Source organism: Silurus meridionalis, chromosome 8 (assembly GCF_014805685.1).
Source record: "Silurus meridionalis isolate SWU-2019-XX chromosome 8, ASM1480568v1, whole genome shotgun sequence".
Taxonomy (NCBI): domain Eukaryota; kingdom Metazoa; phylum Chordata; class Actinopteri; order Siluriformes; family Siluridae; genus Silurus; species Silurus meridionalis.
In genome coordinates this window covers 21,076,879-21,093,965 of record NC_060891.1, presented here as the reverse complement: position 1 = coordinate 21,093,965, position 17,087 = coordinate 21,076,879, and the positions used below count along the sequence as shown (strand labels likewise).

The following is a 17,087-nucleotide window of genomic DNA, read 5'->3' as shown; positions in this document are numbered from 1 at the left end:
TGTAGATTTCAGTCCGTAATGTGTCATTTATGTTTTTTCTGTCATTCAGGTTTGACTGTAAGTAATATGTTTAGATTTTATACAGTAATGTACCTTATTTAGGTTTTAATCAGTAATGTATGTTGTTTAGGTTATTTGTCAGTCTGTAATGTATATTATTTAGGTATTAGTTTGTCAGTAAAATATGTTATTTAGATTTTAGACAGTAATGTGTGTCTTTTAGGTTTTAGCCAGTCATTTGTCTATGCCATTAAAATTTGTGTCAGTGATATATACGTTTTAGTCAGTCAGTAATGTATGTTTCAGTCAGTAATGCATGTGATTTAGGTTTTAGATAGTTGTCTTGTTCTTTCGATTGCACCCATTAGGGGTCGCCACAGCGGATCATCCGTCTCCATACCCCCCTGTCCTCTACATCTGCCTCTTTCACACCAACTACCTGCATACCTTCCCTCACCACATCCATAAACCTCCTTTAGGTTGTAGATAGTAATGTATCTAATGTAGGTTTCAGTCAGTCTGAAATGTATGTCCTGTGTGTACATTATTTTCAGAGTCAGGTGGTACTCCCTCAATATACTGAGTCGATTCATAACCAACAAATGATTCACTTCAAACGATTCACGATACGCCAGGCTGATCTTTGATTTCCATTACAGCCCCAATATGGCTAGTGAAATCAAAGCAATCCACACCTTTATATTGTATATATTTTGCCATAACTACAGGCGAATTATAACAATTTTTATAACTAAGACGTTTAAATTTACAGTGCGTATCTAAAAGCAATTTAAATCGACTCTCTTGAAGCGAATCGGAACCGAGTAGGCGCTGTGTCGGGGGAAGATGGCGGATTGAGAAGAAACTCCTCACATCATCCTTATCCATAAACTGGTGTGCTGCAGGGCTTCCAAATGTCCGTTGCTAATGCGAAACAGGCCATTTTCAACCCGGTAGGTATCATTATTTCGGGCTCGTTTTTAAAACAATATTTTATTTGTAGCTACAGATACAAAACAATCACAGCGTTTGTCCTGATTATCTTCAGATGTATATAATATATATAGTACTATCCTGTTTTCCTTTTGGGTGTAAATGGAGGAAAATATAATATTCATAATGTAATCTGGTGAATCTATTTCAGGTAATTCCCTTCACAGGACCCATCCCAGGTGGACTTCAAGCCGGAGAGATGGTTGTTGTTCAGGGCTGTGTTCTCAATGATGCTGACAGGTAACCCTCCAGGTTGCATGATATTCTTTATTACTGCAACAGTCAATTAAATATTTACTTTTATTTGTATATTAACAATGCACACTTTACAGAGATAAAGAGGTTGTTAAGTTAAAATTGATATGTTTAGTGCCTATTAATTTATCCCTAATAAATGAGCCAGTGGTGACTGTGGAAAGGAAAAATCTCTCTGAGATGGTATGAGGAGGAAAACTTGAGAGGTCTCAAAGGAGAACCCGTCCCTATCTGGGTGACACCAAATGGATGGTCATTATAGTTTTATTATTGTTGGAGGTGTACTGTTCAGTGATTGGCGCTTAGATGCAAATCTTGAGTTGCTCAGTAACCTTATAGATCTTTACGCTGTTCATGTGGAGCCATCCTCAGGTCCACAGTAAACTCTATCCAGACGTACGGCGTCGGCATGAATCAGGTAGATCCAAAGAGAAGATAAACTCTCTAATATCTTTAATGGCATCCAAGACTCAGGAGTTGACTTCTATTTTAAACTTCTTTTTACTGACCTGATGATGTACATTCACTTTATTTAACTACATGACTTCATCACCCACAAGTCTGTTTGACATCCTGCAGAAATCCAAGATTTAACCTTTACTTCAGCGCAATAATGCGTATTATTACTTCTTCTTCTTCCTCTTATTATAATCATTTCAGCAGTAAGCTACTGAATGAAATTTGAAATATAAAACGCCGGTATATAATAAGCCAGGATTTATATAATAAACCAGTATTAAGTTTTAGGTGCAGTTCTTGTGCAGATAAAGTGATACAAACAGCTGCAGCCATATACCTCCACTTCCAGGTTCCAGTTTGATCTGACCTGCGGCAGCAGCACAAAGCCACGAGCCGACATCGCTTTCCATTTCAACCCTCGCTTCAGGAACTCTCCGTGCATCGTTTGCAACACCTTACAGCAAGGCAGCTGGGGCAGAGAGGAGACTCTTGATCAAATGCCCTTTAAGCAAGGAGCATCCTTTGAGACAATCATCCTAGTACAGGAAGATGTGTTTAAGGTGCGTGACTCGGTATTCGGTTTGGGAGATTGGGGTAAAAAAAAAAAAAAAAAGCTCCAAAAGCTTCCTGCTACAAAGGGAGTTCTTCCTCTCATTAATAAAATAATAATTGTACACTGCCTGTCCAAAAAAAAGTCACCAAATAGGTAAGAGCCTCCCATTAGATACTGCATGGAGGATTATCCAGATGTGTCCAGATTTGAGCAATGGAAGAAGGTCATGTGGTCTGATGAGTCCAGATTTACCCTGTTCCAGAGTGATGGGCACTTCAGGGTAAGAAGAGAGGTGGATGAACTATGCACCCATCATGCCTGGTGCCTACTGTACAAGCCTGTGGGGGCAGGGATATAATCTGGGGTTGCTAGGACTACCTGAATATACTGAATGATCAGGTTATTCCATCAATGGGTTTATTTCTTCTTGGCATGGGCATGGGAATTAATGGGCTGAAATTGTGAAAGGGTGGTTTAGGGAGCATGAGATGTCTTTTTTACACATGGATTGGCCACCACAGAGTCCAGACCTTAACCCCATTAAGAATCTTTGGGATGTGCTGGAGAAGACTTTGCGCAGCGGTCCGACTCTCCCATTATCGATACAAGATCTTGGTGAAAAACTCTGGACGGGAATAAATGTGACATTGCAGAAGCTTATGGAAACGATGCCATGGTGGTAAGCTAAAGCTAAAGGTGGTACAATGAAATATTAGAGTGTGACTTTTTTTTTTGTTTTTTTGGACAGGCAGTGTAGGTCCTTCTAGATAAGAATGTCTGCCAAATTCATTAATATAAATGTTTATTATTAATTTATTCGTGTATGGATGGGCTGTGGGCACAAATCATTGATGGGCATTTAACAATCTAGACAATTCTCCTGATTGGTTAATACCACCTGGCCAGTGTGTGTATAAAAGTTCAGCGATTACGACATTAAACTTCTAACTAAAAGGTTGTGAGTTCGAATCCTAGCACTACCATTGTTGGAATTAGAGCTCAATTTCCAGTGGCTCCCACCAGGGGGCATCGTTGTTCTCAAAACGAATGCGACATTATTCAGCTTCTGATGCATGTTTCAAATTAAACTTAAATTAAAATCAGATCTTTCACCCGACAGCTGTCTTCTATTTAAAAAAAATTATCACTTAAATATCCGGGTTAGTTCAAATTTCTGTGCTTATTCGTATTTTTTTATTTCAGCACAACACTACTAAATAAAATGTTAAGATAAAAAATATATAATTGCGTATCTGGCTAAGCGATTTAATGTGTTTTGCTTTTATTTTTTTTTAACAATTGCCTCATTCACCAGCCATCAACGTACAGATTGACTGCGGTGTTTCATATCCAATGCAATGGGAACTAAAGAATCAGCCCAGATTTCATTTCAAGGCAAACCTGTCATGGCGGGATTTGATTAATATAAAAAAAAGCCACAGATGTTGCCAGGTTCTATTACTAAATTAAAGAAATGAAAGAACTGTACATTTCAGAACATTTTAAAGCAATTTTCAAGTTTTTGCGTTCACTGTGCTGCGCCAAGGGTGGAGTACCACGATTTTGAGGAATCTTTTCACTTCTGCATGCCATATTGGCCGGTGTCACTATGATTGATTGGGAAGACTGAGCATGCCAAGAGAGCACAGCCAGTTTTGCTCTCTTTGACTCCAGGCCAATGATGACTGACATCTTTCGGATACGCACTCGTGATCTCTGGACGTGCAGTTTTGGGAGTGGTAGTTAGGGTTTGTTTTTGTTTTTTTGTTAAGACCTGGCAACCCTTTCTCCAAGTTTTTGTGATAGAAAAGAATGCTTAATTTACACGTGAGGTCTGTATTCATGCTAATGTACAACTGTACTGTACACAAGTGTCTTTATGTCTAGAAAAATTAGCTTGTCTTTTCAAAAAAGACACATGAAAATACATTATAGATAAACAAATATATATCTTTTTTTTTTTTACAGGTTTTCTGGGATCACTATTTCCTAGACCTCTAATTATTCGAGCACAAGATAATCAGGATACAAAGGCATTTTAGCAGTACTTAAAAACATTCAACAGTGCTGTATCTGTACACAGACATTACTGCTTCTCTCCTGCAGGTGGCAGTAAACGGAGCTCATGTCCTGGAGTATCCGCACAGAATCCCTCTGCACAGGGTCGACACATTCTCTGTGTCTGGAAAGGTTGAAATACAAGCCATTGGCTACGTTCCAAATTCAGTAAGAATCTCTGTCTCACCTCAGCTATTTATATCATTATATATCGACTACTTAGTTGTCCTCCTTTACAAAAAAACAAATAATAATCTCAGGCTTATTTCTACAGGCAATATTTTCAGAATCAGGTGATTTGGTGAGTTTGTGAGTTCCACTAAATGATTTTGATAACAGAATACCATTTGTACCAGTTACACCACTTCTGCATTTTCTTCCCCCCCCCTCTAGAGTATACCCTACAGGGGCAGTATACTTAAAGGGCTCAGTCCTGGACAGCACATTACAATTAAGGGCCACATCAGCTTATTTCCTCACAGGTAGCTCCTCACAGCACTGCTCCTCATTATTTTTAACCCTCACAACTATTGCAGCATGTTTCTCACGTGTGTTTCTAGTTTCTCGGTAAACCTGAGGTGCGGCGAGTCAAAAAACATCGCCCTACACCTGAACGCACGGATCAAATCGGGCGCCATGATGCGCAACTCTTTCTTAAGCGAGTCCTGGGGACCGGAGGAGGTGGAGCTGTCGTACTTCCCGTTCACAGCAGGGAAATACTTTGAGGTATGACTGTGTCTTACAGCACAGGAGAGGAGGTGGTCAACTCAGATTTTCACATAAAAGACAATCTACAATACAATACAGAGGCTTTCCACATAGCGTGTAGATTGTTAGATTTGAAAAGGTTGACACACACAACTTTAATATCATTTCCACATACAACTTGGTCCTATAAAATCTGGGAAAACACTGGGAGAGCATTTTTATGGCAAAAAAAAAAGACTTTCCTCTATCGAAATATGTTTCTCTATTGCATGTTATTGTAACTTGTGACCCTGAAGCTTGCACTTTTATGAAATTTAAGAAGATGAAGATGCTGCCCAAGTTTTGTGTCGCTGCACAAACCACTTTTAAGTATTCAAACTTTGAGAAATTTTCTGAGGTTTGTTTTGAAGACCATGCACCAAATACAGTGACTTTTTTTAAGAGTAGCAAAAAATAAATAAAAAACCAGGATGGCAGAACATCTATTCAGGACATGTTGCATGAGTAGTTGCTTTAAACTTGAACTGAATCCGGGGAAATTGGTGACGCCTGGATTTTAAACTTAGGACTCGTTGTTATGACTGTAAAAGTCCTAAAAGCTCAGAATGTAACCTGATTGTGGTGTTACAGCATTCACAGCACTTGGTCCCCATTTGGATTAAAGTTTGGTCCTTAGAACCTCTGCAAATGATCTTTAGTCTCATTGTCTGCCATCACAGAGCTCGAGTCTGCTGTCTTTGTTCTTCCTCATGAAGTCACAGGATGTTTTTCTTTTCTCATTAAAAATCTAAATGCAAATTATTTCAGTTTTACTGCTCAGGCAGAATTTGATGCCAGATTGCAGTGCAGTTTTTGGGATTCCACCAAGCGCATATTTAAACAGGACTGAATCATTTACTACATGTGGCCAGAATAACAATAACCTAATTGACAGATTTCTGCTTCTCAATGGCTCTTAGACACACTAACACTTGTCTGTGTCCTCAGATTATCATCCTGTGCCAGACTCACCAGTTTAAAATAGCCGTGAACGGAGAGCATCTGCTGGAGTACAGACACCGAGTGCAGGACCTGAGCTCCATCACTCAGCTGGAGGTCCTCGGGGACGTGGACTTGCAGGACGTTAAGCTCTGGTGACTCTCAGATCAGTAACAGCACAGGCTCAATACAGCACTTACGTCTTTCTTTCTTTCTTTTTTTTAAACAGGCAATTATTGAATTCACAGTTGTGTCACTGAAGGAGAATACCCAGTGCAGCACAACCACACGTGAGGAAACAGCTGCGTTTCCAAAACACCATCCGAGACCTGGATCCATGGAAAGGGATAGTAATTAACCAATAGGGTATTATATAAAATAATCAGCAGCTGTTACTCACCTTGTGTCACAATGACATCAAAATGTATTTAAAAAGCGGGGTACATTTTCTAAGATGAGAAAATCATTCAGAAAGGATTGACTATTATTAAATCTATTATGAAAGCTATTAACTGGACGAGTGAAGATGCTGGACACGGTGTCTTAAAAACCGCTAATGTCTTGTGTTTAAAGCTGAAGCAATGTGTTGCAGATGAACCACTATTAAAATGCACAACCTAAGCGATCATGTGATCAACTGATTTTAAACATGCAAAGGCTAAAGATTTTCTCCCCTCGTGGTCGTTTCAATTTATTTTATGCATAACACTGCTGCTTTTAAAAAGATCAGCCCTGATGTTACACTGATTATAGTTGCTATAGGTCTAAGCCTAATTGCCTGGTCTAAAGCTCAATAACCTCAACCACAGCTAAATAAATAGATCGTGCCAAAAGGTCTGCTTGAATCTAACAGCAAAATGTAGACAAAGTGCTTCTTGGATTATATCAAATCTTATGACTGTGTCTGGGGTCCATTTTTTGTACGGTAACTACATCAGAGATCGAATGACACATCCAAGATTATCTCAATACTAGAAACCATGAGTAGCACTGCAATAGGCTGGTCATCGCTACATTGGCCAATGAGTATAGACCGCTTTTTTAAATTATAGCTTTTTATTTTGCTTCGTTATGAAGGTTAAGAAGAGTTTAAAAACCTTATTCAAATGGCAGGGAACGCCTCAAAAGCTGCAGCAGTGGGCAAGTCTTAAAAAGTGGCTGACAAATTAAATGTGTACCACAATGTACATTAAAAAAAAAATCAATCTGGGAAAAAAAAAAAAGGAAAAAAAAAAATTATATATATATATATACAGTACAGACCAAAAGTTTGGACACACCTTCTCATTCAAAGAGTTTTCTTTTGGTTTTCTTTTGGTTTTCTTTTAGTTTTGATGCCTTCAGTGTGACTCTACAATTTTCATAGTCATGAAAATAAAGAAAACTCTTTGAATGAGAAGGTGCGTCCAAACTTTTGGTCTGTACTGTATATATATATATATATATATATAAAGAAATGAATATAAAAGAGGTGAAATTAAAACCAACACACAATTATTCACGACTTCTTTCTTTACTCAAATATATATATATATATATATATATATATATATATATATATATATATTTTTTTTTTTTTCCAATTTTTTTTATTTACATTTTTCCCAAAACACCTTTACTGAAATAAATATATAAAATGTATTATTATTTTTTAATATGAGGGTCCAACAACTTGGAGGTACATGATTCTCACAGGAAAACAATATTTTCCCATTATATCCCATATTGTGATGGATTCTGAAAATTCTGAATAGCTCATCCCCTTCTCCTGCTCTTGTAACAATGGAGAGTGAATGGCTACAACAGAGTTGCTGTATCATCTCCACTTATAAAGCATTGATCTATTTTAATCCTGTTTACATGAAATAAACCTGCTCCAGAGCGGGTTTGAGCTTAAGGACCTGTTGCTATGACGACAACTCCAGGACAGGCTTGGAAGAACCAAAAAATTAATGTCCAGAGACCAGACCCCTGGTTGTAAAAGTTAGGAATCAAAGCTGAAATGACTCTAATAAATAAGTAAATAAACTCAAGGGTACATATTTGCCTAATGTGCCTAATACTTTAGTAAAACGTATTTACTTATGGGAATAATGTGCATGTAGCAGTCTTCATGTGTGTAATGTACAGGGCAGGTGGAGAAGCAGTGGACTGCACTAAAAACGAGGGATAATTATGCAGTTTTTTCACCCGCTATGTTTAGTTATAATGGAGAACTGTAGAAGCAGCGTGCTAATGTATTGTTACGGAGTAACAGTGTTCTTACAATTAATGTGCTTTATAATCATGTATTTAATAAAGCATGTAATAAACACCACAGATATACCTCCACTTAATGCTGTTTAGATTTTTTTTTTAGTAATCATAATTGGGGAAATATAAAACTGTCGGTTAGAAAAATTCTTAAAAACCTACAAAATAGAAAAATCACCTGGACAAAAAAAAAGTTTTAAAACCATAAACATTAAAATATATAAAATAATGTAATGTACTGATGAACAGCACACAGAGTTCCAGCGTTCTGGTTCTCGACAGTTCATTCAGGCTTCTGTCGGCGTAGGATGCTTTATGACTTTAATATTTGTCCCCATGGATATAAAAAAAGGTTCTTATTGCTAATGCTAGTGATGGTGTTTCTATCTATCTATCTATCTATCTATCTATCTATCTATCTATCTATCTATCTATCTATCGATCTATCTATCTATCTATCTATCTATCGTTATTTTGACTGGATTAGACTGAAAACATCCTTCTAGTGCATGCTTTTATTATAGAACACACTCTATAGAGAACTTAAAAAATAAAAATGAAATAAAATTATATATACAGACTCCCCACTTTACAAACATTCACTTTATGAACTTTCGCGGATACAAACAAATTTGTTTGGAGTCTTAAAAATTTCAAAACGTAGGAGAGCTGTCGAGATCTCGTCGTCGACCGTAACGAGTTTATGAGAAAATAATTAATGCATTTTATTTTTTATTAATTTCTTAATACAAAATATTGTATACAGTATTTCAATTTATAAAATTATTTTTATTTTAATATATTTTATTGTTTATTTGATAGTATTTATAACTCTTACAAGGTGGGAAGCGTCTATATATTTATATATACTTTATGTAAATGTGTTTATTATAAGTTAAACCATAATCAACAAAGAGCAGGAAGAAAAATATTAAAGTTTAAAATTTTTTAAATGTAATTATGGTTTTTAAATCATCAGGACACTAAACAAAACATTTGCAATGTTTCCACACGGACTGTTTTAATTGCCGGATGTGTGCATCATGGTGGATTTTGGTGTTTACAAAATTATTAATTATTATATATATATATTTATATATCTGAGTAAAGAAGTATATAAAATGGTTTTAATTTTGTATTTATATTTTATTTATAATTTTGTATTTATATATTTGTATTAAATTATATATTAAATTAATGCTTCCCTTAAAAAAATTTGCGTTTACGTGTTAATTTTGACAGCCTAAACCCTTATCATTTTTTCCTTCTTTCTTTCATAGCAATTCTTTGAATTTCTTGAAATGTAGACATTTTTGAGTAGATAGTGACAATGTAGATCAGGTTGTTTATTAGATTTAAAACTGATCATATAAAATTAGCACATTTATATCATTTGAAATATTACACTATTAAGTTCCTTATATTTAACAGATTACAGAGACCATATCAATGATGTCATTTTTTTTTCCAACTTTAAAACAATTGCATCCTAACGCAAGAGACTGAAATTAACTGAAGCTTTTAACGAATCGGATTTTATTGGGCAGTTTTTTTCTTCTCAATAACACAGTATCATAGGTCGAGTTGCTAAAACATCCACTACAGGCAACTGTCACATGGTAACACTGACCAGGGAACTTTGCAGCATATGACATTAAGAGTTTAAAGATGCAGGAACAGCTTTTACACAATCCCATTAAAACATCAGGGAATGTACTCATATCATACCAATACATACCAGTTTGTTGATAAAGGAAAACATTTCTTTTGTGTCACAAGACAATACCATATTGTTCCCAAAACAGGTTTAAAAGACGGGAAAAAAAAAAAAAAAAAGTATACGCATCTGCAACATCATGACAACAGCTCACGTTATCAACTGTGCAATAATCTCAAAAGACTGGAAGGCAAAAACTGTCCTTTTCCAATCGACAGGCAAAAGATTTGAAAAGTTTCCAAAAACTCCACAAATACATGAATGCCAGCAAGTGACCCGTGAAGTAGCTATTCGAGTGGAACGTCCTCAAGCGGTTTGATGCACTGAGTTTGATGCAGCCCTTTGTTTTAGAAGACACCCTGCCTTCAGGGCAGCAGCTCCTGTATCCATGGACAGTCACAGGAGCAAAGACGGATTTGGCAGCTCACTGTGATTAGTGAGTGTGGCAGACTGTAGACTTTGGGCTGCTCAGATCACTGAGATTGTAGAGTTTACTATGAGGAGCTTGCAGGCTCTTGGCACAGATTAAAGGGCAGTGTGGGAGACACACGGTGTATTTAAACAGAGCTGAGTTTGACCAGGCCTCTGACCGAGTCCTCGTGTAGAGAGTCCTGGCTGGCAGGGGTGTAGAAGGGCACCGTCTGGCCGCTGTGCTCCAACGGGCTTGTAGAGGGAAGCATGCCTGGGGGTGACGGGGCGTCCTCAGGTGTCAGGAAGTGGTGCTGGGCCTCAGGGGCAGGAGAGCTCAGACTCTCTGCTTCACAGCTCAGACTCAGGGTGGAGGTGGGCGGCGTGGGCTGGCCAAGAGGAAGTAATGGGCACGGGGCACCTGGAGCTGGCCTTCCAGCCATCGATGACTCTTCAGCCATGACCGGGGTCTCTCTCTGCAGCAGCGGCGTAGCGGCGGCCTGCAAAACGAATTTGGTGCTCTGAATGCACTGGTCTTGGTCACACTGAATAAAAGAAAGAGAAGGTACAGAAACATAAAAGAGGGCGGGAAGTGAAAGATGTAGTTTGATGGGATGAACGGGGAGAAAATGGGAAATTGTTATCGATCAGCACTGAAGTGAATAAGCAGAAAGAAAAGATGTTAGTGACATTATTTTAATACAGAACTGTTCCCACACTCCAAAAAAAAAAAAAAAAAAAACAATTCCCAAGAGATCTCACAAGAGATCTGCCCTCCCACACCCCCAACCAGAAAAAACCTGTGTGTGTAAGAAATACTGCGCAGAGCCTTTCTGAAACTACCATCGATCATTTTCATTAAGCTTAACAACATTAAGCACAGGTTGGATCACGAGGAACAACTGACTACTAAATAAAAAACTGTGCTCCCTAGAGGAAGACTTTTTTTCTCTTTTAGTTGTTTTTTATTTTTAACTATTACAGCAGAACAAATGTTCACTGTAGATTCGTGGAATGGCTTTTTAAGACTCGTGGCAAACATTTTAGGTATCGTTATTAAGATTGGGAAGACGGATGGTAGCATGGGGGACTGCAGATCACTTTAAACGATCGCAAATCGCTTTAACAGTCATGACTGCAGCTTTACGACAGGGGAAAAACAAATACGTATCTCATAATACCTACAAACCATAATAACCTGCTCTCACTCTTCAGAAGTTAGGGGGCATGATATTACTTGTCCACTGTAAACAAATGTAACAGGAATAAGACTGGTGTTTAAAATCGGCTTTGATTCAGTTGATATAAGAAAATTCTGCATGTTGAGCGCATTGATACGGCGGAAAAATAGGAAATGCAATGCACACAATGCAACTAAACAATACCTACAATACATTGCTTTCCATGATGATGATAATTTACTACACAATACTTTTTCTGGCTCATCAACTACACTTCAAATAGATTTTTCTGAATCAACCCGAGTAGAAATAAACAGCGTGCTGCTTCAAGTGAACTTAAGGATGACGTCGGCTGTTAGACAGCGTGGTGCAGGTGCTCAGTGGGGGACTAATATATATATATATATATATATATATATATATATATATATATATATATATATATATATATTCATATTTAGGATCCATTGTGTAACAGCTCCATCAAATTATGGTTATTATGGTAGCGCAACCAATTTCCTGACAATGGTTTTAGCTTGGCGGTGACGGGTCGAGAGGACACGCAGTTCTCGTTTCTGACGTTGTAGAAAGCAGAGGAGCTGTCGCCGGCACTGTGACCGATCCAAGCTGACATTTTTCAGTCTCATTAACTGCACAGATTGCCTCTTAATTATGCTGAGTAATGGAAATCGAGGGTGCTTGTGAAATCTTTGCGTCGTGCGAGTACGTTTCCCTGCTGCTGTTTGAACATCTCGTTGCACATTTAGTCACATATTATATTATACCCTCCACTCTTCTGGGAGGATGTTCCACTAGATTTTGGAGTGTGTTTGAGGAGATTTGTGCTTGTTCAGCAACAAATTTCTGTACTAATGTTGGTGAGGAGGCCTGAGGTTGAATCAGTGTTGAATTTTATTCAATGGTTGTTCAGTAGGTTTCCTGTGAGAGCTCTATAGCAGGAGATCTATCACTCGAACCTCATGTAAAGCATGTCTTCATGGTGCTGGCTTCATACACAGGGGCATTGTCAAGCTGGAACAGGTTTGGTTCTCCCTGTTCAAGTGAAGGAAAAATTGACCGCTGTTGCATCCAAAGACATCCAATACACGTGTGTGCCTTCAACTGCAAACAGTTTGGGGAGGAACCACATATGTCTGGAAAAGTGTCCACATAGTGTGTATATTAGTTCCAGTTCTATAAGTGAGTTTAAAGCACATTGCAAATTAATACAGTCTGTGGGAACGGATCCGCCATGTACTGATCACTACACTCCTTTTACAGCAGTACACCCAAAAATTTGACTGATTTGGGTTGGAAATGAGGGTTAAAAATATTCAAGGAGGCTGAGGGTGAGAAGGCAAAAACTGTGTATGACTTTGAAAGTATGATTTGGTCCAGAAAAAATAGGTGCAACAGAAGTCATTTCACCGAATCGTATTCAAATGCACATCTTGCAGTATAGCTTGTTCCACAAAATGCATCACATCTGTGACTAAAAAATTAAATAGACTAGACGTTTTTTTTTCGGGTGAACTGAAGGTGATTACACGCATTCAGAAAAAGGTTTTGGATGATATGAGGCAATTTTGAAAAAGAACAGGTCAATGACTTATCAGTTTTATATCAGCCCGCTTTCATTATAAAACAAACTCTACAGAGAACTCAAAAATAAATAAATACAATCATGTGAAGCCATAATCAACATAGAGAATGAAGACAAAATATACTTGCAAATGTTTTAAAGTAATTGTTGTTTTAAATTATGCAAATCATCAGGACACCAAACAGAACATTTGCTATGTTTCTACACGGACGATTTTAATTGCCGGATGTGTGCGTCATGGCGGATTTTGGTGCTTGATTTCAGACTTGGTGTATCAGTAAAACAAATGTTTCGTAATGACATTTATTATTTTTTTTTAAGTTTATTATTTTCTTTATATCTGAGTAAAGAAAGGACGTCATGAATAAATGTGTTGCATTGAAGGTTTTATTTTTGCCTCTTTTATATTTATTTATTGATATCTTTTCTTAAAAATGGTCGAACAGAAATGTGCGCTGCATTAAATCGTGCGCTAAATAATTTTGTACCATTAAAATGAATTTGCATGTTAAAAAATAAATAAATAAAACCCTGTGATGAAACTGACATATATATATATATATATATATATATATATATATATATATATATATATATATATATATATATATATATATATATGATATTTCATCACAGTTTCTTTTTTAGAAACACGGATCAGCCTGTGGCAAATGTCTGAAATGTCTGTGTTCTCTTTTCACCATCTCTTCCCCTCACCAGCCACCATTGTCCCTGTATCACCCTGTCACTCCTCATACAGGATGATGATGATGATGATGGTGATGATGGTGGTGGTGACACTGACAGTAAAACTGGATGGCTGATGAGAAACCTGTGCCCACTTTAGCCTCAAATGCATGTTTTTTTTTTTTTTTAAAGGTGTGAAACCTGATGAGCTTTTTGCTATTGTGGCTCATCTAGTACAAGGTTTAGTAGTAGACATTCTGAGGTACTTTTCTGCTCACCACATCTGTAAAGAGTATTTTTCATTATGTTTTACTGTAGGCTTGTATTAGCAGCTCAATCTAGTATGGCGATTTTTCTCTGACCTCATGAACAAAGCATTTCCTTTGTTCAAACCTCCACTTGTGTTTTCCTCACATCATTCTGTGTAATCTTACATTTCTAAACTATCCTCAGTTTCTAAAACACTATACAATGTCACTCACAAAGTCATGTCACATTATTTCCCCCTTCTGATCCTTCAGGTGAACATAAACTATAGCTCTTGACCTGTATCTGCATCACTTAATGCTTCGTGTTGCTGCCACATGATTGGCTGACTGAAGAATTGAATCACCAGAGGTTCCTATTCAAGTCTCTGGAGAGCGTGTTCTCCGATCAGACCGCTTTAAAGTAACTCGGACATCAAGAGATTTCATGCGTCTTCCTTAACGAGAGTCTAAATGAGGAAATCGTGTCTCCAGGCATAACTCGTAATCTCATATTTCTCTCCACATTGTTTTGCTAACGGCCCTTAATTATCAAGACGCGACTTAATTATCAAGTCTTATTATTAGGTTTTAAGGGGTCTGACTCATTTTTGTCTCAAAGGAGCAGGAGCATTTTTTTAATCATTACATTCTATGCTATTGGAGCGATATCGAATTGATTTTTTGAAGATGTATCTGTTTTACAGAACCGTTTAACATGGAAACAGGTTTAGAAAGTAGCAGGCATGTGTGGGGTAATTGTGGCATTTTGATAAACCACGGTGAAGAAGAAGAAAAAGGCTTTTCACAGTGGATTTTAAATGTGCTAGATTTCATGTAGTAACAAAACCCGGTGTTCTACTGTAAGGTGGTGCTGCCAATCCTACTACCTCTATTTCCTTGGTAAACCTTTAATGTGTCCTTTACATGCAAATGTGGGTACAGTGTGCCTTAAAAATGGATGAACATATTCATTCTATCGGCTGCTCACCACCACAGCAGATCATGCTTCTCCATACTACTTTGTCCTCTACATCTTCTTTCAACCCATCTACCTGCATGTCTTCCCTCACCACATCCATAAACCTCCTCCTTGGACTTCCTCTTTTCCTCCTCCCTGGAGGCTCCATCCTCAGCATTCTCCTACCAATTATACCCCAATGTCCCTCCTCTGCACATGTCCAAACCATGTCAATCGCGCCTCTAACTTTGTCGTCCTACATGTGCTGTCCCTCTAATAAACTCATTTCTAATCCTGTCCATCGTCGTCACTCCCGACGAAAACCTCAACATCTTCAGCTCTGCTACCTCCAGCTCCACCTCCTGTCTTTTACTCAATGCCACTGTCTCTAATCCATACAACATCTCAGGTCTCACCACAGTCCTTTAAACTTTCCCTTTTACTCTTGCAGATACTCTATCACAAATCACTCCTGTTATCACTCCTCTCCACCCACTCCACCCTGCCTGCACTCTTTTCTTCACTTCTCTAACACAATGTAAATGTCTTTTTTCTATACTGATCCAGACCTGGATATCACTCGAATCAAATACCATACTCTTTCATGCTTCTCCACAATGCGTAGGAACTCCTACATAACTAAATAACCAGCAGCTATCTTCAATCGACAGGTAAAGACCGACCTCTTCCTGAAACACTTAAAGTAGCACTTATTTTTAAAAAGAAAAAAGGGTGCTATAATTCCTCTCGAAAGAGTTTTAGGCTGATGGTATCTTGAGTATGAAACCTGGTGAACCAGTGTTGATTTTTTCATTGATAGAGACTCAAAGCACTTTTGTATGTCACTCTGGATAAGGGGGTCTACTAAATGCTGTAAATGTAGACGTCACGCCCAACCAATCATATTCAAGAGACGTCATGCTGTGTTCACAGTCAAGCCAAAACCGGTGTGGTTACGACAACAGACACCTCACACTCGGTTTACCACAAAGGACTACTTTCTAAACACAATCCTAATCTAACAGGACTAGTGTGTGCATTTAAGGCGTTTCAGACACCTGATTAAAATCTATTCATCAGCTGCAAATCTTTCTTTCTGGGAAAAGCCATTTATAGACCCTCTTGTGGCATTGTCTCTTGTTTGTTTGTTTTTTTTACACAAGACTTCCTGTTGCTGCAAAATACAGCTTCTGGGATCAAAGGAAGGCATGTCGGATTCGGGACTTCAAAAGGGTCTTCGGCGTTTCTAAGAAAGACAGACCTTCTGGCTGAAGGCGAAACAAAGAGCTACACAAGTCCAGTGCTGAGACGGCTTTAAGGGCTAAAACCCAGTCAGGTCACAAAACTCAGTCTCTCTTTAGTATCTTATGTATGTCACTAAAAAAGATGATCTTTTATCTGTCTGTTGATGAACTGTATTTATAGAACACCTCAAGAGAATGACTGATCAGCAGACTACGCTGCAAGGTATAAAAGTTTACTGAAACAAAGCCCTACAGTATTAGCATAACCTCGAGATGAACAGGCAGAGGGGAAGGGATGGGGGGAGGAAGGAAGGAATACAAGGGGAAGAAAAAAAAGGGGGGTAAACTTTTTGGTTGTCCTTAAATGAATTACCATTAGAATTGAGTATTTGATTTAAATAACAACAATCATCATCATAATAAAGGTTTTAAGAACTACTATTATTATTAAAAGGACAGTTCACGATGTAGGAGTATATTAAATCATGGAACACAGCAGAAATGATGCTATTGTTAAATAATCAACAGGGTGGACTGATGTAAAGCTGAGTAGTTCTCAACACTGACAATGAAGTGTCTACTAATCCTACACCACAGCTATTTGAGTACACTAAAATTACTATTCTTTTTTTAAAACCCTATAATCATTTTGGAATGAATAATAAATCAATTTAAGCCATTGTCTCAAGCATAACATTATGACCACCTGCCTAAAATTGTGATGGTCCATCTTTTTGCTGCTCAGACAGTCCCAATCCATCGAGCATTAACAGCATTAACTTCT

General features: G+C 37.7%; 2 protein-coding genes across 3 annotated transcripts in view; one reads left to right on the top strand and one right to left on the bottom strand.

Moving 5' to 3' along the window:
• The first annotated feature begins 627 nt into the window (after nt 1-627).
• On the top strand, nt 628-6,625 carry lgals8b (galectin 8b). Its single transcript, XM_046854932.1, has 8 exons — nt 628-953; nt 1,145-1,233; nt 2,057-2,267; nt 4,367-4,486; nt 4,593-4,619; nt 4,712-4,800; nt 4,879-5,044; nt 6,014-6,625. The coding sequence occupies exons 1-8, from the start codon at nt 915-917 to the stop codon at nt 6,161-6,163; spliced, it is 891 nt and encodes a 296-aa protein (XP_046710888.1). The 5' UTR covers nt 628-914; the 3' UTR covers nt 6,164-6,625.
• Nucleotides 6,626-9,776: 3,151 nt separating this feature from the next.
• LOC124389921 (palmitoyltransferase ZDHHC14-like) overlaps nt 9,777-17,087 on the bottom strand; it is a 57,406-nt gene continuing 50,095 nt past the window's right edge. Inside the window, exon 10 of one of the 2 annotated variants that reach the window (XM_046855518.1) lies at nt 9,777-10,927. In XM_046855518.1, coding sequence (XP_046711474.1) covers nt 10,532-10,927 — 396 coding nt within the window. In that variant the 3' untranslated portion in view covers nt 9,777-10,531. The remainder of the gene's footprint in view (nt 10,928-17,087) is intronic. The other variant, XM_046855519.1, reaches the window with a different exon arrangement.